This window comes from Balaenoptera musculus, chromosome 9 (genome assembly GCF_009873245.2).
Source record: "Balaenoptera musculus isolate JJ_BM4_2016_0621 chromosome 9, mBalMus1.pri.v3, whole genome shotgun sequence".
Classification (NCBI taxonomy): Eukaryota; Metazoa; Chordata; class Mammalia; order Artiodactyla; family Balaenopteridae; genus Balaenoptera; species Balaenoptera musculus.
Window position 1 is genome coordinate 6,141,062 of NC_045793.1, and position 27,873 is coordinate 6,168,934.

At 50.6% G+C, this 27,873-nt stretch overlaps 2 protein-coding genes across 5 annotated transcripts; one reads left to right on the forward strand and one right to left on the reverse strand.

Annotated features, from left to right (window-relative positions):
* Positions 1–75: 75 nt before the first annotated feature.
* Positions 76–6,207, reverse strand: CHPF2 (chondroitin polymerizing factor 2). 2 transcript variants are annotated; one of them, XM_036863472.1, is made up of 5 exons: positions 6,122–6,207; positions 4,411–5,698; positions 3,398–3,962; positions 2,503–2,685; positions 76–1,517 (listed from the first exon to the last, which is right to left on the reverse strand). In XM_036863472.1, exons 2-5 carry the CDS (start codon positions 4,689–4,691, stop codon positions 210–212), a joined length of 2,337 nt encoding a protein of 778 aa, XP_036719367.1. In that variant the 5' UTR covers positions 4,692–5,698; positions 6,122–6,207; the 3' UTR covers positions 76–209. The 2 variants fall into 2 exon arrangements, with proteins under 2 accessions (XP_036719367.1, XP_036719368.1); XM_036863473.1 differs by having other exon boundaries at positions 4,411–4,761; positions 5,325–6,207.
* Positions 6,208–12,470: 6,263 nt separating this feature from the next.
* LOC118901035 (ATP-binding cassette sub-family F member 2) lies at positions 12,471–27,850 on the forward strand. Of its 3 annotated transcripts, none has more exons than XM_036864005.1 (15): positions 12,471–12,616; positions 13,272–13,473; positions 18,746–18,958; positions 19,443–19,625; positions 19,711–19,882; positions 21,043–21,138; positions 22,099–22,201; positions 23,754–23,849; positions 24,017–24,136; positions 24,225–24,314; positions 24,683–24,793; positions 25,432–25,494; positions 25,701–25,829; positions 26,312–26,515; positions 27,225–27,850. In XM_036864005.1, exons 2-15 carry the CDS (start codon positions 13,314–13,316, stop codon positions 27,360–27,362), a joined length of 1,878 nt encoding a protein of 625 aa, XP_036719900.1. In that variant the 5' UTR covers positions 12,471–12,616; positions 13,272–13,313; the 3' UTR covers positions 27,363–27,850. The 3 variants fall into 3 exon arrangements, with proteins under 3 accessions (XP_036719900.1, XP_036719902.1, XP_036719901.1); XM_036864007.1 differs by lacking the exon at positions 12,471–12,616 and adding an exon at positions 12,731–12,749; XM_036864006.1 differs by lacking the exon at positions 12,471–12,616 and having other exon boundaries at positions 13,059–13,473.
* Positions 27,851–27,873: the final 23 nt, after the last annotated feature.

Consider the following 27,873-nt stretch of genomic DNA (forward strand, 5'->3'; position numbering starts at 1 on the left):
CCCCACCCCCTCCCTCAGAGTCTTCTTACTCCATTTTCCCTAGACCTAAAAACAGTTTGGCAGAAGACACTTTTAATTAACATTTTCTTATTCAGAAATACAGCAACAAGCCCTCCGTCGGTCCATCCATCTTGCCCCGCCTGGCCGGGGCTAAGGCCGGAAGGGCTCTAAGTGGCGGCGCGGGGTGGGGTGGGGGGGCCCGGGCCGCGCTAGGTGCTATTGGCCTGCTCCTGCTCAAACAGAGCCATGGCGAGCTGCGCACGGCCCCCCAGCCCCTCCAGGTTGCTGAGGCGGCAGCGGTGGTAGAGCTCCTCGCTGAGCCGAGGGCTGCAGTCACGCACGGAGAACTTCTGCACCAGCCCTGGCTCCACGGCCCGGAAAAGGTGGAGCCCTGAGAACCGGAGGAAAACATCCACCACCTCCAGCCCCTCCAGGGCTTCCTCCTCTTCCTGGCCTGCCAGCTCACCAGCCAGCCGGGCTCGCGCCGCCAGGTAGTCCGCGTTGTAGAAGCAGCCCTCTGCGGAAGCCTGTCGGTCAAACCTGCCCCCAGCGGGAGCCCCCCGGGCAGGGTCAGCACCAGGAGGGGACGGGGGGTCAGGGCCGGCCCCCGGGGGCCCCTGGGGAGATCTCTGTGGTGCCAGGGCAGGGCTGAACTCCTGGAAGTGGACCGGGAAGAAGGCCTGCCAGCCGGAGATGGCGTTCATGCGGCAGCGGTTGAGGACTTCGGGCCCGGGCCTGGTCCACACGGTGGTGAGGAAGAAGAGCGTGTCCACGGGGTGCTTCTTAGAGACCACGTCCAGGAGCCGCACCTGGGAAGGGGCCTCCGCGCGCACAGCGAGCCAGGCCAGCCTCGTCCCAGGGTACCGTCGTTCCAACTCAGCCGCTGCAGCCTTCACCCCAAGAAACGGGTCCGGGGCCCCTCGGCCCCCTTCCCGCGGCCCATAGACCAGCAACAGGGTGAGCAAGGCATGCTCTCGTGGCTCCAGGACACCGGCTGCAAAGGCCTCCAGGAACGCAGGGGCCGCGGCGGCTTCGGCCACCAGCAGCGGCAGCACCAGCTGCACGCGGGTGGCCTCGGTGACGTAGGGCATGGGGAGGATCTCCACCCGGCTCAGGGGCCGCAGCAGGCTGACCCTGCGGGCCAGGGCCCGCCGGTGGCCGCGCTGCGTCACAGCTTCCAGCAGCAGGTCCAGGGTGTACTCCATGCCCCGCGCTGGATCAAAGCGCCGGTAGCCGTTGAGCAGCCGCTGCTTCTGGAAGCGCAGGCGGGGCTGATAGCGCCGATTCAGCTGCTCCAAAGCAGTCTCCACGGCGTCACCCACATCTGCCCTGCTAGCCCCTTGCAGTGGGCACTTGGGGGCCCCGTCTGCGCAGGAGAAGGTGTGCTGCTCTGTGAAGTAGTCCCAGCCCAGCACCTCAAAACGAGAGTGTGGTGTAAAAGGGGCCGGGAGCCCAATGGGCCAGCTCAGGCCTGCCTCCCCCTCAGGGGTCAGCACGGTCAGGTTCCGGATCTGAGCCTGGGTGGGAGGGACGCCCAGTTAGTGCCCCGCTAGGCAGTCAGGACCCCACCCCGCTCCGGCGTCCCGGGGCCTGAGGTCTGCCCTGACCCCAGCAGCCCTCGGTGAGGCTCATGGCTTAATTCCCTGGACTTTACAGCCTTTGATCCGGAAAGTGCAGAAGGCACACGAATCACAGCCGCCTTGCACAACTGCTGTGAGAAGGAGGCGGTGGGAAGTGTGCTTCCGTGGAGGTTAAAGCACCCTGAAACCTAAAGCTGGGCAGTCTTTCTCTTCCATACTCAAAGCACTCGCGCTCTCCTCATAAAGAGCCCTTTGTTTTCACCTGTACCCCACCTCAGACAAGCCCCTCGGTCACGCAGAGAGTTCCTCTAGCTTCTGCCCTTGGACCTTCTAAGGGCGGTGCTGGAGGTTCAGGGACTTCTAGGTTTTTGCCTCCTTGCTGGAGAGGCACTACTGGAGAGGAATTAAAACTATTCTGTCGGGACTTCCCTGGTGGTTAAGACTCCGAGCTTCCACTGCAGGGGGCACGGGTTTGGTCCCTGCTCGGGGAACTAGGATCCTGCGAGCTGCGCAGGGGGGCCAAAAAATTCAAAAATTAAAAAAACACTATTCTTAGACTCCAATAAAGTTGTTAAAAACAAACAAACATTAATTCACTTAACTTTTATAAAACTCAAAAAACAAAAACCCCAACCCCCCCCCCCCCCCAAAAAACACACAAACCACTCTTCTGTCTAAGCACTCTACCAAGCCCGGTCCTCAGAGCTCACCTGCAAACCCTTTTAAGTGCATCCAAGTCATGCCAGGAGCTTTGATTATCTTCTGACTGACCTGGACCCCCCCAGAGCCCCTTCTCCCTGGAGTCGTTTTAAATTGGGGTATGGTCAGCCTCCTTCTACCTCGCCCAGCCTCCCCTCCCGCGCCATCATGCGCCTGGACGCCTGAAGCTCCCTCTGACCTCCAACCCTGGTCCCAGGCTCACCTGCAGCTGTTCTATTTCACTGTACGCTCGTTCCAGCTCCAGAGCACTGAAGCGCTTGTGGAGCCGGTACATGAGGGTTCCCTCGGAGACAGGGTGCACCGCAAAAGCACTCAGGAAAGCCGAGCTCTCCTCCTTCTCGGGGTCCCTATTTTTGGCCAGTTCAAACGAGCGATACTGCTGCCCCTAGAGGACCAATGAGACCAATCAATGCCACACAGGGACGGCTGCCCGGCCTGACCACCCTCGACCATGCTCAGCATTCACACCTATTACTGCCACTGCCGCAGAAGCGGGGAGGGCACAGGAGCTCATTCTGGTGTCCCCTCAACCTCGGCCTCACTCTCACCAATGGATTTTGGAAAAGAGAGTGCTAGCTAAGCAACTAAGGATGCCCTAGCCCCCGCCCACCCCCCAAAGAACCCCACTGTTCCTCAGAAGAATGAAAGCTGCAAGCCAGCAAATACTCCCAATCCTCTGGTCTGGGAGGAGGGGCCCCTCTGCTATCGTCCCCTCTTCACCAACCAAAAGGGAGGCTCCTAGGCTACCTTACCCCTCCAGGAGAGTGGCCATCTCTAGGACACTCCCAGATCATTGGTGACTGTGCAAGTGTCAGGGAAGGGGCGGAGGGCAAGGGGCCAGGTGGGAGGACTGGTAAGGGGCACCTTTCTGGCTTGCTCAGAGGGTCCCTGACAAGATGCCACTTTTGACGGCCCTAGGGATCTAAGACTGCCAGAGGTGAGCAAGGGAGAGCTAGAGGGGTGATCAGGGCTGGAAAAGGCACGACGACAGCCCCAAGGTGCTGCTGGGAAAGTGCCAGCAGCACCCAGCCTCGAGGCCCATCACTCGGTCACTACTAACTTGTCGGGGACCGGGATTAACTTGAAGGGGCTGTCACCTGGTGCTGTGAGACACAGCCGATGCCCAGAGAGTCAATGAGGCAGCGGCCAAGCCACTCATCAGGACGGGCACTGAGGATGTCTCCTCGACAGCCATCCAGATGTGGCCACAATCGAAGCAGGAGGCTCCGTGACAACAGGTAGCCAAAGCCGCCGTGGCAGTATCGGGCCTGCTCGCCCGCGCCAATGAACTCCTCCGTCCGGCCCAGGTACAGGTCTTGGTTGATACTGAGGTGGCCAGCCAGGGCTGCCAGGCGGGGGGCCTGCACATACGTGTCATCCTGCATGACGAAGAACCAGTCGTAGTCGGCCCCAAAGTGTGTGTGAAGATGGCGCAGGGTCTCGGACATGAGCCAGGCTGGCCGTTCGTCCCCGTGAGATACCACCTGCATCCCTGCCGGAGTCCGGGCCCCTCGCTGCCCAGTGAAGTAGAGTAACCGAGGAAAGTGGTGAGCCACCGTGCGGTTCACAGCCACAGCCAGAGTGGACAGTGTGGCCCGGGAGGTCAGGACAGCCACCAGCAACCGCTCGCGAGAGCCCAGCTCTGTCTGGATGTACCGAGTCCTGTAGGGAGACCAGCGTGCCAAGGGTCAACTCCCTAATCTTTAGGAACTCAGTGTGTCCAGCCTATACATCCCCCTAGGAATTAGTGAGTTGGAGTTGAGAACAGAGAAGGGAGAGACCTCCTCATCCATATTCATGAGCTACTGGAGTGAGTATCCACTGAGTAGCCGACACTGGGCCTGATTTGGGGAGAGGTCAGCCAAGGCTGGAGGAGATGGGTTAGATGCAATCCCTGCCCCGTTGAAGAACATCCAACTACTAATTTAACACCAATGGGTGAGGCTTTCTCAGACCTGAGGAGGAGGAAGAAATTGGACCAAACCCTGATGGATAACAAGGTAAAGAATTGCTTCAAGGAGCCTACAATGATTACCAGTGAAGGCAGAGGCAAGGACTTGGAGCAACCCTAAACCGGGGTCTGGGGACTATGCACACACACAACGCTCACCTGAGCACCTTCTTGTAGGGCTTGTTGGGATCCCTGTAGTAGGGGACAATCCGGGGTTTGAAGTCTTCATCACTTTGGTCAAGCTGAGTTCCTGAGTCTAGATTCTGTGGCCCTCCTGGTTCCCCCACAGCCACTACACAGGGATCTTCTCCCTCACCCTGGATCCAGGAAACCCGCAAGAGGCTCAGGCTGCACCCCAGAGACAGCCCTAGGATGAGGGGCAGTGCTGGTCGCAGCAGAGCCAACACTGAGCTCAGTCGCATGGCGGTGGGCCCTGCCATGTGCGTGCCCCAGAGGGCACAGCCTCAAGGATCGATCAGTGGGTAAATGGGCACCTGGCCGGGTGTAGGTCTGCAGTTTTAACAAAGGAACCTGGGGTCAATGAGGTCACCAAGAGAACAAGGCGTGTTTGCTTACAGGCCCAGTATCCCCGGGAAATGTCTGCCTGGCCTTCTGTTGTCAAGGTGCTGGATCTAACCCTCAATCCAGATAGTAAATATCAGAATCAATTTCACCCACTAATGGTGAGGCTTCCAGTAAAAACGGGAGGAAATAAAACTCAATCCTGTCAAATCTAACCCCAAAAGGACTACATACACCTGTAGACTGGATCTAAGCCAAGAGATGGCAGCAACCCATAAAGATGGGCTTGGGGAAAAGCACGTGCTCCATCAACACAACAGCCCCCGGCTAGAGGAACCTAACTCCACGGGCCTTTCCCAAAGAGCACCTGGCGGGGTCACGTCTCACTCAGTTTACTGCAGGCGCTGCTGACTGGCCGCTGAAGGCGGGCACCGGGATGGGGGCAGGGCCTTTCCACTCTATTCCCGAGTGTTAAGCAGACATCTGGCTAGGGTACCCACCCCTCCCAGTAGTCAGGAGCCACTGGCACCGCGCACAGAAGTTCTGCCCACCTAATGAGGTGGACGGAGGATATGGTGACTCAGCACGGAGAGCCTCTCAGAGGAGCACAATGGCTGATGGAGCCACTCTGCAGGGCGTTCTTCTCCGAACCCCCGCTGCTGAGAGGCTGGTGCTGCCCACCATCTTCTGAGAAGGGACGGGAGGCCAATGACAGTAACCCCGGCCGCCTAAGAGCGATTCGGTGTTTGGTGTTGCCAGAGCCCCGGGTACCCAAACCGAACCAAAGCAAACCGAGAAGAGAAGCAGCTAGCGACAACGCAGGGATCCTGTGGAGGCGCACGGATGCTCGGCTGGCTTCCGGTGCGCCCGTTGTCAAGCCCGGCGCCCCTGTCTACCTCTCAGCAATCAAAGAGCAACTCTAGTCCTAGAAAGAAGGCCCAAAGCGAGTGTTAGCCGTTAGTCTCACAACAGAAATAAAACTGGCTGCGTCACGGGGCTGTAGAGGAGGGGCAGGGAGACTCCGTTCGTTCTGGCGACGGGAATGGAGGTCGCGGCGGGGAGAGGAGGGCAAAGACCCCGTTCTCAGGCCCGTCAGCGGGGGCAAAAGCCCTGCCTGCGCCAGTGGGCGAAGAACAACCAAGGACACCCCGAGGCCCACGGGGGGAGTCCCCTGCAGCCGGGCCAGCGGCGGCGGCGGGCGGATAACGGGCGGCCGGGGTATGGCGGCCGCGGCCAGCCCGGTCCCGGGGAGTGGGGGTGAGGGTGTGGGGCTGGGACGTGCTCCTGTCCTCCGGAGCGGCGCCCCCGACGCCCCTTGCAGGGGTAGGGCGGGGAAGGGGGAACAGACCCCAGGGCCCGAGGCGCCGGCTCCGCCGCTGCAGCCGCTGCCACCTCACAGCCTGGCCCGTTCCTTCCTCTTCCGCTCGCTGTCAGTCCCCGTCTCTATGGTGACCGCATCCGGCCGCTCGCTCCGCCGCCGCCCTCTCTGTGGTCGTCCCGCCCCCTCTCTGCGGCGCGTACCCGCTGTGGGGTGACGTGATCGTCCCGACAGTCCCCGCCCCCCAACAGCAGGCGTGCGTTCCGCAGACGCTAATCCGAGTGAAGCCAGCACGGACCCAAAGGTGACGCAAGCTTCAACCTCAACTCCGTTCTGCCCTAGAAAAAATTACTCTCCCTCAGTGAGCGCGCTTCTGCCTCCTTGACGACTGCTCCCAATGGGCTTCCCGAACCCCATCACCCACTCAGTTATTTCAGAAATGTTTATTGTTTGCCTACTAAGTTCCAGATCATCGTAAAGGAGTGGTAGACGAGGTGGGCATGGTCCCTGCCCTCAGGTAGCTGAGAGTTGCGGGAGACAGGCATTAAAGACACATTGACCAAAAAAGTATAAATTTAGGTGGAAGTCACAAACTGTCATAAGAACCATTGCAGAAAAGTAGACTCCAGTGGAGAAACAGGACAGGAAGAATTAGACTGAGAATTTGGGAATCCTGAGATCCAAAGGTGCAGTAAGTTACCCAGACAAAGAGTGAAGAGAAGTTTTCCAGGCAAGGAGCAGAACGCAGAAGGCCCTGAACAAGGAGGAGATTGGCCTAGAGAACTGGGAAGGCCAAAGCCGCTAAAGCCTGGTGAGTGAGGGGAAAACAGGTCAAGGGAGGCTGGAAGGCAGGCGGGGCCTTCAAGCAAGTATGGTGGGTTCCCACCCAGGACGGCACATCCCTAGGGAGCAATTTGGAAGTGCAGTTTTGTTGTCAGATGGTTGAGGGGAGGAGCAGGAATGCTAGATGTCTTATATATTGCAAGATCGCATCACACTAGAAAGAATTATCTGTCCTAGTAGCTTTCTTTGTTTTTTGTTTTTTTTTTTTTTTCCAGCCATGCCGTGGGGCATGCAGGGTCTTAGTTCCCCAACCAGGGATTCAACCTGCGCCCCCTGCAGTGGAAGCCCCAGAGTCTTAGCCTCTGGACCCTCCAGGGAAGTCCCTGTCCTACGTAGCTTTCAAATATGTCCTACTGAACAATCTTGTTCGTGAAAAAAAAAAAAAAAGGTTCCAATCATCTAATGCTTGAGCCTGTGTTTTATATATAAAAATTAAGTAATTTTGCAGGGTTGTAATATGTGCTGAATTTTCAAGGACTGGAACTATCATGAAAATGGAAGGACCATTGTACTTTCATTTCGTCCAGGAATGTACTTGTTAACATTTTGGAGAACTGTATCATGCACAGCAATGTCATTCATGGTGTTGTGTCTGCATTTGTACTGTCACATTCAAGCTGGTACTACATTAGGTACAAGCGTCTGACTAATGATGTTTTCTAGCATTCTGAAATAACATTATTCTTTTATTATAAAGGATTTCCTTTTCTTCTTTCTGTTGTCATTGCACTGTAATTTTTTGTAATTTATGTGTGTAGTTAGGTTTTGTGACATACGAACTTTATTTCAAAACAGGAAAGGGGGTGTTACTTGAAAAGTTTGTTATTGAAAGGCAACATTGGGGTTGGTAGAGTCAAGAACCCATATAGGAGGCACATGAGATGGAATGCACCAGCACCTTTACCCTTTACTATGTTTTGGTCTTATCCTCAGATAGACAGCAATTTGATCTCCCCTCAGCAACTGGCACGTAAATAGGTGGTAAATGAATGGCTTGTTAGAAGACCCTGGGAAGCATAGTAGAAACACTCATCTAGAGGTTGAAAGATACAGGTTCCAGACCAGCATTGTCCAATGGAAATACAATGTGAGGGACTTCCCTGGTGGTCCAGTGGCTAAGACTCCGACCTCCCAATGCAGGGGGCCTGGGTTTGATCCCCGATCAGAAAACTAGATCCCGTGTGCCACAACTAAGACCTGATGCAGCCAAATAAATAAATAAATATATTAAAAAAAGAAAGAAATATAATGTGGGCCACATATGTAAATTTTAAATATTCTGGTGGCCACGTTTTAAAGTATTTATTTATTTAATTGAAGTATAGTTGATTTACAATGTTGTGTTAGTTTCAGGCATACAGCAAAGTGATTCAGTTAGATATAGATATATTCTTTTTCAGATTCTTTCCCATTATAGGTTATTACAAGATAATGAATATAGTTCCCTGTGCTCTACAGTAGGTCCTTGTTGTTTATCTATTTTATATACAGTGGTGTGTATCCCAAATTCCTAATTTATCCCTCCCACCCCTTTCCCCTTTGGTAACCATAAATTTGTTTTCTATGTTTGTGAGCCTGTTTCTGTTTTGTAAATAAATTCATTTGTATCATTTTGTTATTCCACATATAAGTGATATCATATGATATTTGTCTTTCTCTGTCTGACTTCATTTAGTATGATAATCTCTAGGTGTATCCATGTTGCTGCAAATGGCAATATTTTTAAAAAATTTATTTATTGAAGTGTAGTTGATTTACAGTGTTGTGTTAATTTCTGCTGTACAGAAAAGTGATTCAGTTATACATATATATACATTCTTTTCATATTCCTTTTCATTAGGGTTTATCACAGGATATTGAATATAGTTCCCTGTGCTATACAGTAGGACCTTGTTGTTTTTCCAGTCTATATATACTGGTTTGCATCTGCTAATCCCAAACTCCCAATCCATGCCTCCCCCACCCACCCTCCCCCTCGGCAACCACAAGTTTGTTTTCTATGTCTGTGAATCTGTTTCTGTTTTATAGATAAGTTCATTTGTGTCATATTTTAGATTCCACATATAAGTGATATCATATGGTATTTGTCTTTCTGACTTCTCTTAGTGTGATAATCTCTAGGTCCATGCATGTTGCTACAAATGGCATTATTTCATTCTTTTTTATGGCTGAGTAGTATTCCATTGTATATATGTACCCCATCTTCTTTATCCTGCAAATGGCAATATTTCAGTCTTTTTTATGACTGAGTAATATTCATATATATATATATATGAATATATATATATTACATCTTTATCCATTCACCTGCTGATGGACACTTAGTTTGCTTCCATGTCTTGGCTATTGTGAATAGTGCTGCTGTGAACATTGGGGTGCATGTATCTTTTCAAATTAGAGTTGTCATCTTTTCTGGATATGTGCCCAGGATTGGGATTGCTGGATCATATGGCAACTCTATTTTTAGTTTTTTAAGGAACCTCCATACTGTTTTCCATAGTGGCTGCACCAATTTACATTCCTACCAGCAGTGTAGGAGGGTTCCCTTTTCTCCACACCCTCTCCAGCATTTCTTATTTGTAGATTTTTTGTTGGTGGCCATTCTGACTGGTGTGAAGTGATACCTCATAGTAGTTTTGGCTTGCATTTCTCTAATAATTAGCGATGTTAAGCATCTTTTCATGTGGCCACAGTTTTTTAAAAAGCAAAATGAAACAGGTGAAATTAATTTTAATAATATATTTTATAGTATTAAATATATCCCAAATGTTAACACTTCAACGTGTAATCAATATAAAAAATTGAGATATTTTACATTCTTTTTCTTTTCCACATGCAATCTTTGAAATCCAATGCCTATTTCACACAGCGTATCTCAGTTCAGACTAGCCACATTTCAAGTGCTCCGTAGCCACATCTGGCTAGAGGCTACCACATTGAACAGCAAAGTTCTAGACCTTTCTCAGTGACTAAGTTTCTAGGTAATTCTGGATGAGACATTTCCTCCCTTGGGTCTCAGTTTCTTCATATTTTAAATGAAGAGTCTGGACTCTTCATTTCCTGCTTCCAGCACTGATCTTCTGTAATTGTTCATATTTAGCCAGTCCTTTTCCCCTACCTCTCTCCCTCTTATTTCCCCGTTTCTTCTCCCTTCATGCCCAGGTCTGTTGCCTGCAAGAGACCTAAACCCTGGATGAGAATGGCAGAACTTCTTACTTTTCTAGGCCACTCTTTCTGTGCTGAAGGAGACTTTGCCCAGCAACGGTCAATTCATGGGAAATCATGGACGCGATAGGTGGAGTCAGAGAAGGAACTGGTTAGCCCTCGCTGTCCCAAGTCACTTTACAGACTGGAGTCCCAGAACCGAAAGATTTGAGCTTCAAGCCTGGCCATGTTTCCTCCCAGCAGTGTTGTTTTTTTAATAGCGCCGTGCCTGTATTTCCAATCTATAAAATGCTGTTAGTACCCACCTTAGCGTCTGTTGGGGGGATTAAATGTGATGGCATAAAGAGTATAATTAATTTTAGGTCTCTGTAACCTGAAACCTGCCTGTGACCACGCATTTTAATGAGGCTGGGAGAGGCAGGCATGTTGTAGACCTCCCAGGAGGCTAGGTGCTTGGATAAGCAATTTTATGTGATCCACAATCATATAACTTCCTTGTTTCATAAAGAAGGGCTTTGCAGGCAGTTAACTATTGTCTATGTATCTCTTTACCTAAAACAATGCTTTTGCCCATATGGCACTTATCACCTGAATGTCATCATCTCTGTCCTTTTTAAATTTTCCATCTTGTCAGCTGAAAAAAAAATGCACAACGTGAGAGTTGTGAGTTAAGTTTTATTTGGGGCCTAATGAGGACTATAGCCCAGGAGACAGCCTCTCAGATAGCTGTGAGAAACTGCTCTGGAGAGGTAGAGGACATCAGTATATATATGATTTTACTGAAGGGGGGCTGTTTGTAATCAGGCACACATTTTGGCAGGTTACTGCTAGTCTCAAGGAGCAGATGCCTCCGTTAATGATTTTAGTGTTTTTCTAGATATGAGGAGTTGCAAGAAATTGGGCTCGTAAAATCTTCTCCAGAAAATATCTGAAGGCCTGTTCTGCCAGTTTTTCCCAGAGCACAGAGTGCCTCATTCCTAATCTCAGCCCTGAACTCCTTTCAGGGTGTGTGGAAGGTCAGTGACTGCAGTGGCGAGTGACTTCATTATTCTAGAACCAGATGGTGAGCGACAGTTTTTTGGCATTCTTAATTGTGAGCTCCGTGAGGTCCGGGAATGACTTACCACCACTGAAACTCTAGCATCTAGCTCTGAGTCAGACATAGAGTAGGCACTTAATTCATGGAGGGTATTCTAGGAAAAGGCATGCTCCAAGGCATGAGGTGTGAAATACCATGGCTTATTTCTGAAATGCAAGTAATTAGAGTCTACTGGAGCATCAACCTTGAGGAAAACTAGGTCTGTTGGGGGGGGGGGCGTGGAGCGAGCTCATTTTTTTTTTTTTAATATTTATTTATTTATTTAGGGTGCGCAGGGTCTTAGTTGAGGCATGCGTGTGGGATCTAGTTCCCCGACCAAAAGCGAACCTGGGCCCCCTGCATTGGGAGCGCAGGGTCTTACCCACTGGACCACCAGGGAAGTCCCTGGGCTCACTTTTTTAAAGGGTCAGGGGGGCTACTTTTGGAGGATGTGCTCAGAGGGAGTAACAGCTTCCTTTGCTTCCCTCCAGCCGTGTCACTGCTGGAGGCACTGCTGGTCAGAAGCCTGGAGAGGTATTTGAGGCTACACATTTGGTATTTGCACTGTAGGCTATGAGAAGTCTGTGATGGATTTTAAACAGTGAAAAGTAACGGGCAAGGAAAAGTAACGGGCAAGATCACGTTGGTAAATGACGATAAAGCTGAACTCAGAAAAGAAGTCTTGTTTTTTACTTCAGGGCCCTCCCCATCAAACTTACATGGCTTGGATGGAAACCTAACAATTCTGGAGTGGGTAGGCTGAGCAGCCACGGTTCAGGAACAACGTTCCGTACCTTCTAAAGTTTGGTTAACACTGGACCAGCCTCTAAAACCTCAGTTTCATGGAACGAGGACACATTTCTTTCATGGAGGAATTCTGTTCTTCGCATCATCTTGGTAGTGATGAGCGTCTTCCCGGCCCTCTCACCAGCCGGCTCACGCTTCCTCCTCCTCCCTCCTCTTCGTTCCCCCATTGTTTCGACCCGTTCCTGCCTGATGCCTGCCGGGAAGTGTAGTCGCTCGCCCTGCTGTCTGAGCTGGTTGGGCGGCCCTATAAACCCGGTATCTCCGCAAAATTCCTCAGCTATTCCCGAGGTAGGGTAGCCTGGAAGGTGCAGCCACTTATCCGAGGAGCCAGCTGGGATTTGCAGTTTCCAGTTCCCGCAGCGCGCCGCTGGCAGAGGGCTCCTGGACTCCAATCTCCCCAGCCTCGCGCATCCTGATGACGTCGCGCCGGCCCGCGAGGCCCCTGGAATCCGCGGTAGTTCTCGAGGAGGGTCTCAGGCTCGGCAGCCACGGCTGGAGGACGACACTTCCCAGGAGTCTACGCGGCGGCGCGCCGAGAGCCGCGCGAGACCGTGATTGGCTAGTGAGCCGGCCGCACGCGGAGGAGCTCAAGGAGCTGCTCTGTTGCGACAGAGGCCGAGCGGCGAGGCCCAGTGAGTTGGGGGAAGGGGCGCTGGGGGGGGAGGGTGCTGGCCGGTGAGGGGGAGGGGGGACGAGAAGAGGGAGGAAGGACCGGGCTGGGATGGAGGCGGCTGCGCGGGAGAAGAAGGGGCCAAGGGAGAGACGGTGACGGGCGGGGGCTGGGGAGGTTCGGGGTTGGCGAGTGAGGAGACCCCGAGGGGACTCACGGGGGGGTGCACGAGGGCGCCCCGGGAAGAAGCTGGACCCGACGGCCAGCTGGTGTGGAGGGGGACGACGGGGAGGAGGCCGGAGGCAAACTGGAGGAGGAAGCCCGGGAAAGTGAGGCGGCCGGCTGGAGCGTGGAGCGCCAAGTTGTGGGGAAACTGGAGACCGGGACCTGTGCCGAGGGGCCGAACCCGGTCCCTAACTGGAGGCCCTGAAAGGAGGAGCGTTTCCAGAGTGAGGCCGTCCGTGGGGATTGGTGGACAGAGCCCGAGGGAAGAGCTGTTGAGATTAGAAGAGCGGCCGAGGATCCGAATTGGCTTGAGAGATCCTGACAGAGTTGGGAGCGACTAGGCTGGGACGGAGCTGGGATCAGAGGCTCGCTAGGCAGTTCCTGAGAGGGATGGAGCCAGGCCCAGGCATTCTGCGGAAGTTTAGAACCTGGGGGTGTTTGCCTTCCTTCAGGCTTCCTGAAAGAACAGTAACGTTCCCTTGTGGTTCATCACCATGCCCTCCGACCTGGCCAAGAAGAAGGCAGCCAAAAAGAAGGAAGCTGCCAAAGCACGACAGCGGCCCAGAAAAGGACATGAAGAAAACGGAGATGCTGTCACAGAGCCACAGGTGGCAGAGGAGAAAAATGAGGAGACCAATGGCCAAGAGACCACAGGTGAATTGAGGGAGAGGTGGGTTCCTGGGATGGTTGCTCGGACATAAAGGATGCCCCAGCTGGAATCAGAGTCCGGATGCTGGGGGCACTGGAGAATATATCTGGTGCCATGAAACTTTTCATGATGAACCAAACCAGTAGAGTTGGAGCTTGATCAAGGAAACTGAACACAGAGTTCTCACATACTCAGTGGCAAGCAGATATGGGAGTGGTTGTGCTGCCTTGCTGCTCTGTCTTCTAGACTTGGAGAAGAAGGTCAGTTCCCTGCCCCTTTCTTAATTTCCATTTCTACACATGAAGGTCAGTGTGCCAGGCTCCTTACCACATGATACCCTTGTCCTCCCAGCGGTAGTGGCTGTACCAGCAAGACAGAAACACATGAGTTGTTTTATGGGTTTTTCTTGGGAGAGAGATGCCTTTCTGTTATGAGCGCTTCTCAAGTGTTAGACACTGTGCTGGAAACTACGGCACTCTAAGCACGCTCTGCCGTCTGATATCTTGCAGTCTAGATGGGGAAGCAAGGCAGTGTGTGATCAAGAGTATCCCCGGCCCTTGGCAGTCTATCCCAGCCTTCTTCCTTGCTCCCTGAAAACACTCTGAAGAGGTCTTCTCCATCGACTCTTGTTGTCCCTTGAATAGTCACCACATTTGTCCATTTACACACTGAGGTGCTAATACCACGATTTTTGTACTAGCTACATTTGACATTTCTCTCAGGGCCCAGCTCAGGATGATGAAATCTTTCCCAGTCAAACCTGACCTCAATAATATTGCCATTCACTATACCCCTATACTATCTGTAGTGTTACTTTTTTTTTTTTTTTGGCCGAGCTGCACGGTATGTAGGATCCTAGTTCCCCAACCAGGGGATGGAACCCACACCCCCTGCAGTGGAAGCGTGGAGTCCCAACCACTGGACCGCCAGGGAAGTCCCAGTGTTACCTTTTTATGTTGTGCCTTCTGTTTCTTCACCTAAACTGCTTGATCTTTGAGTGCAGAGACCACATCTTGTGTAGTATATTTTTTTTGCCTGATCGGCCTTGCAGATAGAGATACTAGGTAAATGTTTGAAGAGGAGAGGAGAATTATTAATGCAAGTTACAACAGACAGATAGGAATTCAGAAAAGGGAGAGTTAAAAATGATTGAGAGGAGAGAGTTGAATGGTAGGAATTGTCTCCAAAATAAGAATTATGAGAGAAAGCTAGTGCAGTAAAGTCAGGCCATGGGGATGTTTTCTTCCTGGCCAGAGTGGTGGAGGGATGGGAAGTTAAGAATGATAGGAGTGAATGAGCAGGCTGAATTGTGATCTGTAAAGTAGACAGGGTTCCTCTAGGTCCTCAGGAACAGTGGTTAAGCAGTATCTATCATCAGCTCTGTAGGTACTTTCTGGATGAATTGGAAAAATAGAAAACTGAATCCCACTTTGAGACTATTGTCCACTGTTCCCATTACAAATTTCTTCTTCACCTTTCTTCCTAGGAAACCAGAATTTCTCAGGGGGAACCCAGCTATAGTATCCCTATCTCAGTAATAAGGGAGCTTTGGTTTTCACCCTGCTTCCTCAGGGAGCTACTCTTCTGAAATATGAAATCTGGTTTTCTTGCCAGCTCTCTCAAAACATTTCTTATTACCAGGGACCCAGGGTCATTTCTGCTTTCATAATTAATGGGTCATCTCTCTTCTCTGAGTTTGGAATTACTTAATGCTGCAGGTCACTGTTGTCCAGCCTTTACCTGTTACCATTGCCACATGGCCTTTAGGTAGTGAGGTACGGAAAGATTAAGATAAATATCAAAGAAAGCGACTTCTGGCAGACAGTTCAACCTTCTTTAGAAAGTGAGACTCTTCAAGACAGGCACTAGAGTTCAGCTGGTCCCCTTGTTTGGGGAATGAATAGAAAGGGGCTGCTTGTGAAGTCTACAGTATTCTCTCTGATGAAGTTTATTCCAGAATCCCTTCTGCATTTATTCAGTGCTGTTCACTTACTTTTTGAGTCTGTTTTGTGGGATGCTGTAGGCTAGGACAGTGAGGTCTAAGTCTTAATTTTAAAGCTCAGGAGATGACTTAGGTCATAGATGCTGTAAAGTGGAAGAGATCAAGAGAAAATGGTATACAGTAGTGCCTCGGTATCGGCTGGTGATTGGTCCCAGGACCCCTGTGAGTACCCAAATCCACAGAAGCTCAAGTCCCTTATAGAGAATGGTGTATGTAGTATCTGCATATAACCTAGCACATCTCTAGATTACTTGTAATACCTAATACATTGTAAATGCTATGAAATAATTGCCAGTGTGTGGAAATTTTGGAACTCCTGGAATTCTTTTTTTTAATCCTCAGTTGGTTGAATTTGTGGATGCAGAACTGTGGATGTAGAGGGTTGGCTGTATAGCTTTCCCTTAATTTTGATCTTCTTGCCTGAGCAGATAGAGATATAGACCAAGGATTGGCAAACTTCTTCTGTAAAGATCCAGATAGTAAATATTTGTAACTTTGTGGGCCATATGGTCTCTGATACAGCTGTTCAACTTCGCCATTGTAGTGGAAAGCGGCCGTAGACAATATGTAAATGATGGGTGTGGCTGTGTCCCAATAAAACTTTATTTACAGAAACAGGCAGTTGGCCAAATCTGGCCAGCCTTTTTTTAAGCCACCCCCCCTCCCAGGCTAAGAATGGTTTACATTTTTTAAGTGATTATGTTTTAAATGGTAATGTATATACCTACATAATAGTTTTGATTTTTGTCACTTGGGCTGTAAACCCTAAAATATTTACCATCTGGCCCTTTAAGAAAAAGTTTACCAACTCCTGATCTAGACCATAAACTTCTCCCTGTACATCTTCTTCTCAACATCTAGAACAGGGATTGGCACAAAGCAGGGCTGTGGGAAGCCTGGTAACTCAACTGTGTAGAAAAGAGACTTTTTAAATTCCTCTCATCAGTCAAAACAAAAAATTTGTTCTCCATTTGAAAAGTACAGGCATACCTTGGAGATATTGCGGGTGCAGTTCCAGACCACCATAATAAAGTAAATATCAATATTGTGGTATCAATAAAGTGAGTCTCACACGAATTTGGGGGTTTTCCAGTGCATATAAAAGTTATGTTTACGCTATACTGTAGTTTAGTGAGTATGCAATAGCATTATGTCTAAAAAAACAATGTGTGGGGACTTCCCTCGCAGTCCAGTGCTTAAGACTCTGTGCTTCCAATGCAAGGGGCACGGGTTTGATCCCTGGTTGGGGAACTAAGATCCCACATGCTGTGCGGCGTGGCCAAAAAAATAAAAAACAAAAAACCAAACGAAAAAAAAACACTGTATGGAATTCCCTGGCGGTCCAGTGGTTAGGACTCTTCGCGTTCACTGCTGAGAGCCCAGGTTCAATCTCTGGTTGGGGAACTAAGATCCTGCAAGCCACGTGGTGCGGCCAAATAAATAAATAAATAAAACAAAACAATGTACGTACCTTAATTTAAAAATATCTTATTGCTAAAAAAATGTTGGCCATCATAGTAGTAATATCAAAGATCACAGATCACTGTAACAAATATAATAGTGAAAAAGTTTGAAATCGTGACACAGAGACAGGATGTGATCAAATGCTATTGGAAAAATGGTGCTGATAGACTTGCTTGACGTAGGGTTTCCACAGACCTTCAATTTGTAAAAATTGCAATATCTGTGAAGCACAATAAAGCGAAGTGCAATAAAACGAGGTATGCCTGTATTCATCAAGCAGTTATGTATAACACACTGTCCTGGAAGCTGAGGTAGACGTAGAGTGACTGCCATCTGTCTGGCAGGACAGTCCCTGCCCTCGGTTCTGACTCCTTGCAGGCAGAGCAGGTTCAGCAGCAGGGTGGGTATAGCACCAGCAGTGGTAATCTCCCGACAGGATGGGGTATTTGGAGAGTGACCTAAGACTAACCATCACACCCTTGAAGTTGCTCTCCCCACGCCTGCCTGTCTGAGGACGGCACCGGGCTCTCTTCCCCCTTCTACTCCATCTTTACTCTTCCTAAGGACAAGCACGTGGGCTTTCTCATTTCAGGTGTTCTACTGTAAGGTTACCATGGGAAAACGGGTAAGGGTAACAAAGACTAGAAAATTAGAAGATTGTCACGGTAGCGGATCCTCATGTGTAGTTTTTGACTCCTTCCTGAAAAGGTTAATAGATCACCTTACTCTCTTTTGGAAGAGACTTACCAAGACTCCTTCTACCCCCATTTCTGTCCCACTTTCAATAATACTTTGTGGGCACTTGTCCTTTATGGAAAGGTAGGATAGTGAAATAGTTAAGGTCATGGCTTTGGGGTCAGACAAAGCCTGGTTCAAACTCTGGGTCTGTCACTTACTAGCCTTTTTGACCTTGGCTATATTATTTAACCTCTTCATCTATAAAATGAGGGTCCTAAGTTTATCTTATAAGGGTTATGGGGATTAAATTAGATGGGGAATGATAATGTTGTACAGTCCCAGGCACAGAGTAGACTCAACAACTATTAGCCAGTTAACGTTAGCCATATATTAATAGTTCTTCCCAGCCTGAAAATGTAGTCATGCCTGAAAAACTACAAAGGCAGAACAGCTAGTCTTTTGTCTCATGGTCAGTTTGCGTCACTGAAACCCTCCAGACTTGGAACTTCTGGTTTTCCCAGCCTTGGCTCCCCCTGCCATTGATCCCTCTGTGCATTTTCTCATACTGGTCCCTTTTGGGCAGCATAGCTGCTTGGAAGCACCATCTGGAAGCTCTAGGTCGTGGAGTAAGAGCATTGCACCTCTATAGCATCTGCTTCATTTTGGGCATTGGTACTAATTCTTTAACACATACTCATGGAGGACAGTTTGGAGTTCTAGCCATTCCTGCTATGCATTGTATCATCTTAGAACAAGGAAAGTTAGAATTAAAAGGACAAGTTGCGAAGTAAAAAATGCCCATGAAAGCAGGATACCAGGGCAGATCTGTATGCAGTGTACACCCTGTTTAAAGCTTGTGAAACATCTGAGTCAGCTCAACCTGATCTTGAGCCCAGGTCCTTCAGGGCATGCCTTTTTCAGCCTTTGAATCTTTGTATGATAATATTTGGTAACTTAAGGAAGGGCAGAAGCCACAAATGCCCAGCCAGCGGCCTGAACCCTGGACCCTCAGATGAAAAGTCTGATGCTCTACTGACTGCTCTATCCAGATGCTCTGAGACGTGCCTTTTTGTGTACGAGCTTCTTCTGTCTCATAGCCCTCTTCCCAAACTGCTGTTGTTTTCTGTCCCCAGAAGTGGATTTGCTGACCAAGGAGCTAGAGGACTTTGAGATGAAGAAAGCTGCTGCTCGAGCTGTCACTGGTGTCCTCGCCTCTCACCCCAACAGTACTGATGCCCACATCATCAACCTCTCCCTCACCTTTCATGGTCAAGAGCTGCTCAGTGACACCAAACTGGAATTAAACTCAGGCCGTCGTTATGGTCTCATTGGCTTAAATGGAATTGGTGAGGCCCTTGGAAAGTGAGGTGGGAGGTATCTCTCCTTGGCTCATATGTCACTCAGCAAGTATTTACTTAGCACAAGATATGTACAAAGCAAGGAGTTTATGGTATGGGTGGGAGACCAGGTATGCCCAGGGAAGAGGAACTAGCAATATAGAGCAGTCACGTGATAAGCACCACGTGAGTAGTTGTAGACAGTAGGTGCTGGAGAAGTGGGTGGGAGGGGCGGGAGTAGCGGTGCGTGAGGCGGCTGTGGATGAACAGACTTCACAGAGGAGGGCTGGGACAAGAATTGGAGGAAAGGTGTCCCGAGGATGCGGGCAGGGATGGGGGGATCATAGGATTTGAATGACTGAAAGGAAGGAAAGTACTCAGACAATGATGAGGTCGTGCTGTGGCTGGAGCGGAGGGGCTGACGTAGGAGAATGACAGGCAGAGCTGTCCTGAGCGTCCACTTCTCTTCCTGTGCTCTGCCTGCCGCTCTCAGGGAAGTCCATGCTGCTGTCTGCTATTGGGAAACGTGAAGTGCCCATCCCTGAGCACATCGACATCTACCATCTGACTCGGGAGATGCCCCCTAGTGACAAGACGCCCCTGCAGTGCGTGATGGAAGTCGACACAGAGCGGGCCATGCTGGAGAGGGAGGCTGAACGGCTGGCTCACGAGGACGGTAGGGCTGCAGACCCGGGGCCCTGGGGGCGGGCTTCCTCCCGGGAAAGGCCCAGGGAGCCTCACGGGCCTCGCGCTGTCCGCAGCGGAGTGTGAGAAGCTCTTAGAGCTCTATGAGCGGCTGGAGGAGCTGGACGCTGACAAGGCGGAGATGAGAGCCTCACGGATCTTGCACGGACTGGGCTTCACACCTGCCATGCAACGCAAGAAGCTGAAAGACTTCAGTGGGGGCTGGAGGATGAGGGTTGCCCTCGCCAGGTGAGTCTCTCCCTCCTCGACCCTCTGTAGCACCCCATCTGTCTCAGCGTTTAGAGCAGGGTTCTAAACCAGTGGAACTGTTTAGAACAGGGTTGATGGTCAGTAAGTGCCAAATATTGACAGTGTGGAGGGGCGGGGGTGGTATACCTGAGCTAAGGAGTGAGCTTCCTGACTGAAGTGGTCATTGTTGGACTTCCGGCACAGTGTTTAGGAATCTGGGACCAGCCCTAGGTAAATGGTAGAGTAGGTCTGTTTCTTTCTTTCCTCTTGACTCCTCTCCCACCGTTTTTTGTGCTTCAGTCCTTCTAATTCTTGCTGTTTAAAGATAAAATGTTAGACAGCTATTAGGATATCTGTCCTTCTTACCCTCTTGTGACCTGGACCCGAAATGAGTTTCTGTAGATCATCATTCCCCCACCAAACCCCCAGAAAGTCCCCAGTTAAAGAGGTGGTTACTTACCCAGCCAGTCTCTGCCAAGTGCATTGGTGAGGCTTGATATACTGCTTTAGCAAAGCTGCTTGTGTGCCTTAGAACATGAGAGCCGTCGTTTCACGTGCCAGCAAGGATTAGCTGCCTCAGATTCACCTAGGGAGCTTTTAAAAATACAGATTTCCTAGCCTCTTCAATCTGTGCTGGAGTCAGAATGCTGGAGTTGGATGTCCGGAAATCTTATTTCTAACAAGTGCTGCAGATGTGGTGACCACGTGTGGACCCAGCGTTCTCCCCTTGTTTCTCCTGTCTTGAGATGCCACCTCAGAAAAGAACATTCTTTGGCCTCCTTGCTAGAGTCTGGCAACCCCACCAGTTAGGTTTAATCTGAATACTTTTTAGTTTAGCAGTTTACTTTTTCTGTATCCTTTTGTGTTCCCGGTGGTCACCAACCTCAGTGTAAAAGACTTGTAGGCTCATAAGGACTTTTACAGGCTTATCTCCAAACCGCATCTTCCCCCTGCTTTTCAGCTGTTTTCTGCCCTTTAACCCCCACTCTTCATCTCTGGTTTCTCTCCTAGTTCTCACCTTTCCCCTGAGGTATAGAGCCTAGAATTGGTTTCAGAACTCAGTGCAGGCCTGACCGGAATTGCAGGTAGCAGGCAGGCTGTCCCCTCCTGCGTAGCACCCATTACGCTGAAGTGGCTCTGTCTCCTTTCCTGTTCTTCAGAGCCCTCTTCATTCGGCCCTTCATGCTGCTCCTGGATGAGCCCACCAACCACCTGGACCTCGACGCTTGTGTGTGGTTGGAAGAAGAGCTAAAGACGTAAGGGGGCGGGGCTGGGGGTGGAAGTGGGCAGGTCCTGAAGGGGGAGTTGAGCAGAGTCCAAGGGAGGTGGATGGCCAGGACCCACAGTGATACTAGAGCAGTGAGAAGTGGACTGAAGTGGGGCCAGAGTGAAGGCCAGATTGAAAAGGTGGTAAGCATCTTTAGGGCAGGCCTTTTTGTTTTTGTTTAGTCTGAAATATGTGGATTTGTTTGTTTTACTCTTTTTGGTTTTTCCCATTATTTAAAATACAATGTCTTTATTACGACAATATTTTTTCTTAACTGTATTTATATATATCATATAAACGGGGATTCCCATCTAAGATCATGATGCAGTGACAAAGAGAAAAATAGCCCATATAGCAGTGGTCCTATGGCTAGAGAGCCAGATAACCTGGAATATCGCCCCAGTTCTAGAATAAGGCTTTCCATGGTCTCTGCAATGACTTGGCACCTTCTTTAAAAAGCCGAGCGTGGTGATTTTTACTGTGCCTATTCCAGTTCTTCCCACCCATGATTTTAGATGTGTTTATGGGTGTCTGTGTGCATACACTTTTGATGTTACCATCACGGTTACTGCCATCTCCACGCCATTCTTTTGAAAATAAGAACAGGCTGCTCTCACCTTCTGAGATGCCCACACTCTCTCTGTGGGGTGTGTTTCTCTCTAAATAAATCCACGTCTTACCTATCAAGAGATAAGAGAAAATTAGAACAAAAGTTTGAGGAAACTCAGACTGTCTCACCATACTTTGGAGGGCATCAAAGTGTTCTTACAGGCAGATTGTGCACTGGCGGCTTAGGTGCTAAGGACTGGGAAGTGGCGAACAAATCTAAAGGATGCCTAGGCGTAAGGACGGGAACGGATGCAGGTTTTCTGGGCCTGACAGTCGGCCCACCTGTTGTGAACCATCTGCCATTCTGAGCGCCCCCCTGACTGGTTCTCTGGCTTTGCAGGTTTAAGCGCATCTTGGTCCTCGTCTCCCATTCCCAGGACTTTCTGAATGGTGTCTGTACCAACATCATTCACATGCACAACAAGAAACTGAAGTATTATACGGTGAGTGGCCCCAGCTTCTCCACAGTAACTTCTGTGCTTACCAGTTCCCCGAAGTTCTCCTTTAAAAAAAAAATAGACTTAGCAGTCCTTTTCTACGTATTGCTATAAAAAGATGTGGACAGGGAGTTCTGCACCCTGTTTTATTTTGGTCCCGAAGTAATTGCTTTCAGGCCATAGGCCACGGATTGGCAGCCTGTGCATATGGTGTATGTTTGCCTTGTGCAAAGAGGTTGACTTTTCATGGTGCCCGGGCAGGCCTTGCTGCTGTCTGCCTTCTCGAGCGGCTACTTAAACCTGCTTCACGGCAGCCAGCACCGTACCCCTCCTTCTCTCCTTCCATGAAGAATGGGAGCCAGGATCTCAACAGCCCACTTTTCTGCCTTGCCTTTACATTTTTTCTATTTCAAAAAACATATCAAAAAATGAAAAACAGAAGTTCTCTTTATTCATGGTTGTACTCACCATGGGAGTATTAATAGTTCTCTTACATAGTCTTTCAGAAATTTCACACGTACTTGCAAGCGTTTGTAGAAGATTTCACGTATACTTATCACAGTTGTAATCTTAATCATTCTCTTCTGTAGGTTGCGTTTAAATTTTAATTTGTCTTGGACTGCTTTCTGTATGAGTATATATAAATCATGCTCATTTTTTCCAGTGACTGCGTAGTATTTCATTGTGTGGCTAGCCTGTAACTCATTTGTCAGACCCTTTACGATGGATGTTTAGGTTGAGTCTAGTTTAGGTCATGGCAGTCCACAGTGCAGGGTTCGCCAGGTCCTAAATCTGATGGGTCTGATGTCTTCCCACCTGGAGGAAGTTCTTGTAGTCTGCATGGGGGCTTCAGTCTCTAGGGATGGGGAGTAGAAAGAGGTGCTCTTGGAAGGCTGTGAGCCTCTAGGTATCTGTTTGACAGTGGCTTTCAGGGCTATTGCCAACGCTGTGGGTGTCTTTATGGCTAACCTGAGGATTTGATCCCGAGCCCTGCTCTGGCCGAGCTAAGAATGAGAGGCACACAGTTCGGAAGACCTCAGGTTCTAGATTAGGATGTGCTTCTTTAATGCACTTCCTCTTTCCCTACTGCACAATCTTTTTTTTTCTTTTTTTAATGTTATTTATTTATTTATTTTTGGCTGTGTTGGGTCTTCGTTGCTGCACGTGGGCTCTCTCTAGTTGCGGCGAGCAGGGGCTGCTCTTCGTTGGCGGTGCACGGGCTTCTCATTGTGGTGGCTTCTCTTGTTGCGGAGCACGGGCTCTAGGCGCGCAGGCTTCAGTAGTTGTGGCTCGCGGGCTCTAGAGCAGGCTCAGTAGTTGTGTCACAGGGGCTTAGTTGCTCCGCGGCATGTGGGATCTTCCCGGACCAGGGCTCGAACCTGTGTTCCCTGCATTGGCAGGCGGATTCTTAACCACTGCGCCACCAGGGAAGTCCCGTTACTGCACAGTCTTACAACCAGGGCCAAATGAGATGCCATCTCACATCCCCTTGAACCCTGAGTGAGAACCCAGGACCGAGGCTAAAGCTGCCTGTCTCGCCTGGTGCACTTTCCTGCAGGGTAATTATGATCAGTATGTGAAGACACGGCTGGAGCTGGAAGAGAATCAGATGAAGAGGTTTCACTGGGAACAGGATCAGATTGCACACATGAAGGTAGGGCGATCGTAGAGCCGAGTTCGCTTTCTCCAGGGGAGTTGGGTGAGGGTGTGTGGGGATTGAGGGGCGCTAGAGAAGACGTTGTCGTCAGTTTTGACCATGCATTTAAGATGAGTTGTTTGGAGCCTGCCCACACTCCTCGCCCCCTCTCTGGTCTCTTTCAGAACTACATCGCTAGGTTTGGTCATGGCAGTGCCAAGCTGGCCCGGCAGGCCCAGAGCAAGGAGAAGACGCTACAGAAAATGATGGCATCAGGACTGACAGAGAGGGTTGTGAGTGACAAGGTAGGTTCTGACTGGGTGGAATTAGGCGGCCTAAGGTGAGGTGGATAAGAAAGGACCTGACTTGATAAATGCCCTCTCTTTTTCCTAGACACTGTCATTTTATTTCCCACCATGTGGCAAGATCCCTCCACCCGTTATTATGGTGCAAAATGTCAGCTTCAAGTATACAAAAGATGGGGTGAGTACTTGGGTGTGGTTGGGAAGCTGGGGTGCGTTTTCCAAGGTAAGTGGCAGCTGCCGAGGAGAGCCTCCTGCCTTTTGCTGAGCGCGCCCGCTGACCCACGCGGTGCTGGGGATTTTTCAGGTGTGGCCGCCTGGGGCGCCTAATTGAGGGACTTAGAGTAGAAGCCCCCGCTCAAGTACTTGGAGGGAAAACTGCTCAGCCGGGCTGGTGGCTGGAGGAGTGGGTTGGGGTCCGCGTGAGGGCTGCCGCCCTCCTCACTCCCGCCTCCTCCGGCGGTGACTGGGGACTCGGCGGGGTGAGTCTGCAGTCAGGCTGACCAGCAGCCTAGCCCCGGATCCCTTTCTCTCTCACACCCACCTCAGCCTTGCATCTACAACAATCTAGAGTTTGGTATCGATCTCGACACACGAGTGGCGCTGGTGGGGCCCAATGGAGCGGGGAAGTCCACTCTTCTGAAGCTGCTGACTGGAGAGGTATGGTGCCACGCTGGGGCGAGGGACTCCGGGATGGGATGCTGGCGCGCCTGCGGGAGAGGGAGGGGAGCCCGGGGCCGCTGCTCTTAGAGGGCCTGAGCGAGCCGTCCTCTGGGGCGTGTGGTCTCACTGGGTAGGGCTGAGGTTTGGGGCAGTTTTCTCAGAGAAACCTGAGGGGGGGTCTGTATGTGTGAGAGCGTGGGTGAGAGGGAGAACACATGCACGCTCTCAGCATCTTTCTGTGGTTTCATTCAGAGCAGTTAGAATACAGAAACGCCTGTGCATTCAGAAATACGCTTTTGCTGTAGAAAATGTATGTCGGACCTACACCCAAGCCCCTTGTTCCGCAGTCAGTGCGCCGTACAGTAATCCAGCGACTACTCAGTAGGTTGTGTGGCGTGTGTCTGTGCCTCCCGTGAAAGCACCTGTTTCAGTATACCTTCCTAGGTATGTTTAGAGTGGCCAGAATAGCAGTTTGTGAGGCGGTGGTGTAGATTCAGTTCAGGAAGTTGTATGAGTCTTGTTCAGTGCGAACATGTGTTTGTTTCCCCTCTCTGCCTATGTCTGCTTCTGACCGGGGTTCCTTTTCTGTGTGCTTATCTTTCCACTTTCTACTCTTTTATTTTTTTTCTTTCTAGCTACTACCCACAGACGGAATGATCCGAAAACACTCTCATGTCAAGATAGGGCGTTACCATCAGGTATAGTCCTGGCGGGGAGTGGGGAGCGGGGAGTTACCTAGGGTGTGGGAATGGGGCTGCATGTGACCCCGTCAGCTCCTAGTTGCCTCTGGAGTCTTGAACAGGTCCCTAGGTAGAGGTAGAGAGGTACTCGGCAGGAAACCCAGCAGGCTTCCTTTTGAAGTGGGACACCAGCCACATCTGGGTGGGTCCCTTTTTTCCTGTAGCATTTACAAGAGCAGCTGGATTTAGACCTCTCGCCTTTGGAGTACATGATGAAATGCTACCCAGAGATCAAGGAGAAGGAAGAAATGAGGAAGATCATTGGGCGATATGGTCTCACTGGGAAACAGCAGGTCAGTGGAGGGGGTGTGGGAAGAACCCCAGGTAACTGGGAGGCTATGGCTAGATGGTCCGCCTTTCCTCTGCTCTGGGTTATTATGCATTGGAGCACTTAGGTCTCAGGGGAGGGGCGAGGATAGCATGCCAGTCTCTGACGTGCCCTTGCCCCCCTGACTAGCGGGATGAGCCATCGTGCTTAAAGGCAAGGGAAACTGAAACGTAGCAAACAAGTTCCTGGATTCAGGTCTCAACTGTGGGTCCCCTGGATTGCTCCACTTTATTAAGATTCTGTGTCAAGACGGCTTCAGGCTTCCAGATGTATCCCTTTTGGGTCTTGAGAGACCGCCAGCTATGCCACCGTCTTGCTGTGTGACCTTGGGTCTTCCTGAGCCCCACTTTCCGTGAAATGGTGACGACAGAGGAGCCGTGGGGAGAGGTGAGTTGCGATGTGTGGTGAGGGCGACACCAGCTTTTATAACTGGCCGGTTGCACGCAGGTGAGCCCGATCCGGAACCTGTCTGATGGGCAGAAGTGCCGAGTGTGTCTGGCCTGGCTGGCCTGGCAGAACCCTCACATGCTCTTCTTGGACGAGCCCACCAACCACCTGGATATCGAGACCATCGATGCCCTGGCGGACGCCGTCAATGACTTCGAGGGTGGTATGATGCTGGTCAGCCATGATTTCAGACTCATTCAGCAGGTGAGGCTTCTGGCTGGGTGGGAGGCATAGCAGAGGGCATCTGAGAGGCAGTTAGGTAGAGCACCGTCATGGCACGTGGAGGGCACGTAATTCATGTTGACTGTATTTGGAAAGTGGACTCAGGACATAGACAGGGTGGACAGGGCCAGATCTTATGGTTCTTTGGGAAACTTAGAAAGCCTTAGTAGAAATACTTGAATTCTTCAGTAGCTATTTGGGGCTTTTAGCCTACTTGGCATTGTTGGCCAAAATGGGCAAGGGAGTTGGGTAGAGAACAGGGTGCTTCTTCTGTGGTTCCGAGATCCTTCGGCCTAGAAATGGTATCATGCTAGGGGGCTCTGGGTTAGACAGAGGGCTACTGCTGGTCATCAGTGAAAAAGCTGCTGGCCGTTTCTCCGAAGCTTTCAAGAAGATGGGGTGGAGAAAAGGAAGCTGAGAGTGAAGTGTCTGAACAGATCTAGGTCCTGCTAGGGAACTGGAAATCGGGGTGATACAGCAGGTCCCGGCTTGGAAGGCTCCAAAACCTGCTGGTTATGGTACTCTTGGGTTAGGCCAGCCCGAAGAACGTTGAGGTAGTGAAACTGAGCTGGCTGTGGGCCTGGGCGGGAGGCTATGGGGTTTTCTTCCCAGAATCCCCTGGGAACGGTCTCCTGGGCAGGGATGGGAAGGATACTGGTCAGGATCATTAAGTCTAGGATTTGCTTTCTAGGTTGCACAAGAAATCTGGGTCTGTGAGAAGCAGACAATCACCAAGTGGCCTGGAGACATCCTGGCCTACAAGGAGCACCTCAAGTCCAAGCTAGTGGGCGAGGAGCCCCAGCTCACCAGGAGGACCCACAACGTGTGAGCCCTTGCCGGCCGGCCGGCTGGGCCAGGCCCCTGGGGCCGCACTCCTGCATTGCTGCCATACTGCTCCCCAGCCCCTCCCCCCACCTGCCTTAGCTGCACTCTGTGATCTCATCTACAGCTGGACAGTACCTGTCCGTCTCCTGTCCTTCCGGTTACTTTTGTCCACGTCTGGACTCGGCTGGCTGTTCCTGCCGGCTCCTTGCTGGTTCTGACCCGATAGTGATGCAGCCAGAGGCATCTGAGGGTTAACCCAAGGGCCCGTGCCCTGGTTTGGCCTGTGAAGGAGCTTAGGATCCTCGTTTTCTGGGTTTTGGTGATGTTGGAGGAATACCTCCCAGCCCACCACCCCCATTCCTTTCTGCTTCTGGTTTGGAGCTCTGGACCAGGGCCTTAATCCTGGTCGGTTTTTAAATAATTATTTAATGGTGTAACTTTTAGACCTGTGTGACATCTACAAAGCGTCCAATAAAGAGAGAAGCAGCCATGGTCCCTGTCTTCCTTCTTGGGTC

Excerpts from the sequence above, each read along its gene's own strand:
- CHPF2 (XM_036863472.1), bottom strand. The coding sequence starts at position 4,691 with ATGGCAGGGCCCACCGCCATGCGACTGAGCTCAGTGTTGGCTCTGCTG. Across the intron at positions 3,963-4,410 it reads CCCTACAAGAAGGTGCTCAG|GACTCGGTACATCCAGACAG; the intron begins GTGAGCGTTGTG and ends GTCTCCCTACAG. Across the intron at positions 1,518-2,502 it reads GTGAAATAGAACAGCTGCAG|GCTCAGATCCGGAACCTGAC; the intron begins GTGAGCCTGGGA and ends CCTCCCACCCAG.
- LOC118901035 (XM_036864005.1), top strand. The coding sequence starts at position 13,314 with ATGCCCTCCGACCTGGCCAAGAAGAAGGCAGCCAAAAAGAAGGAAGCT. Across the intron at positions 13,474-18,745 it reads CAATGGCCAAGAGACCACAG|AAGTGGATTTGCTGACCAAG; the intron begins GTGAATTGAGGG and ends TTCTGTCCCCAG. Across the intron at positions 25,830-26,311 it reads GTCTCACTGGGAAACAGCAG|GTGAGCCCGATCCGGAACCT; the intron begins GTCAGTGGAGGG and ends GGTTGCACGCAG.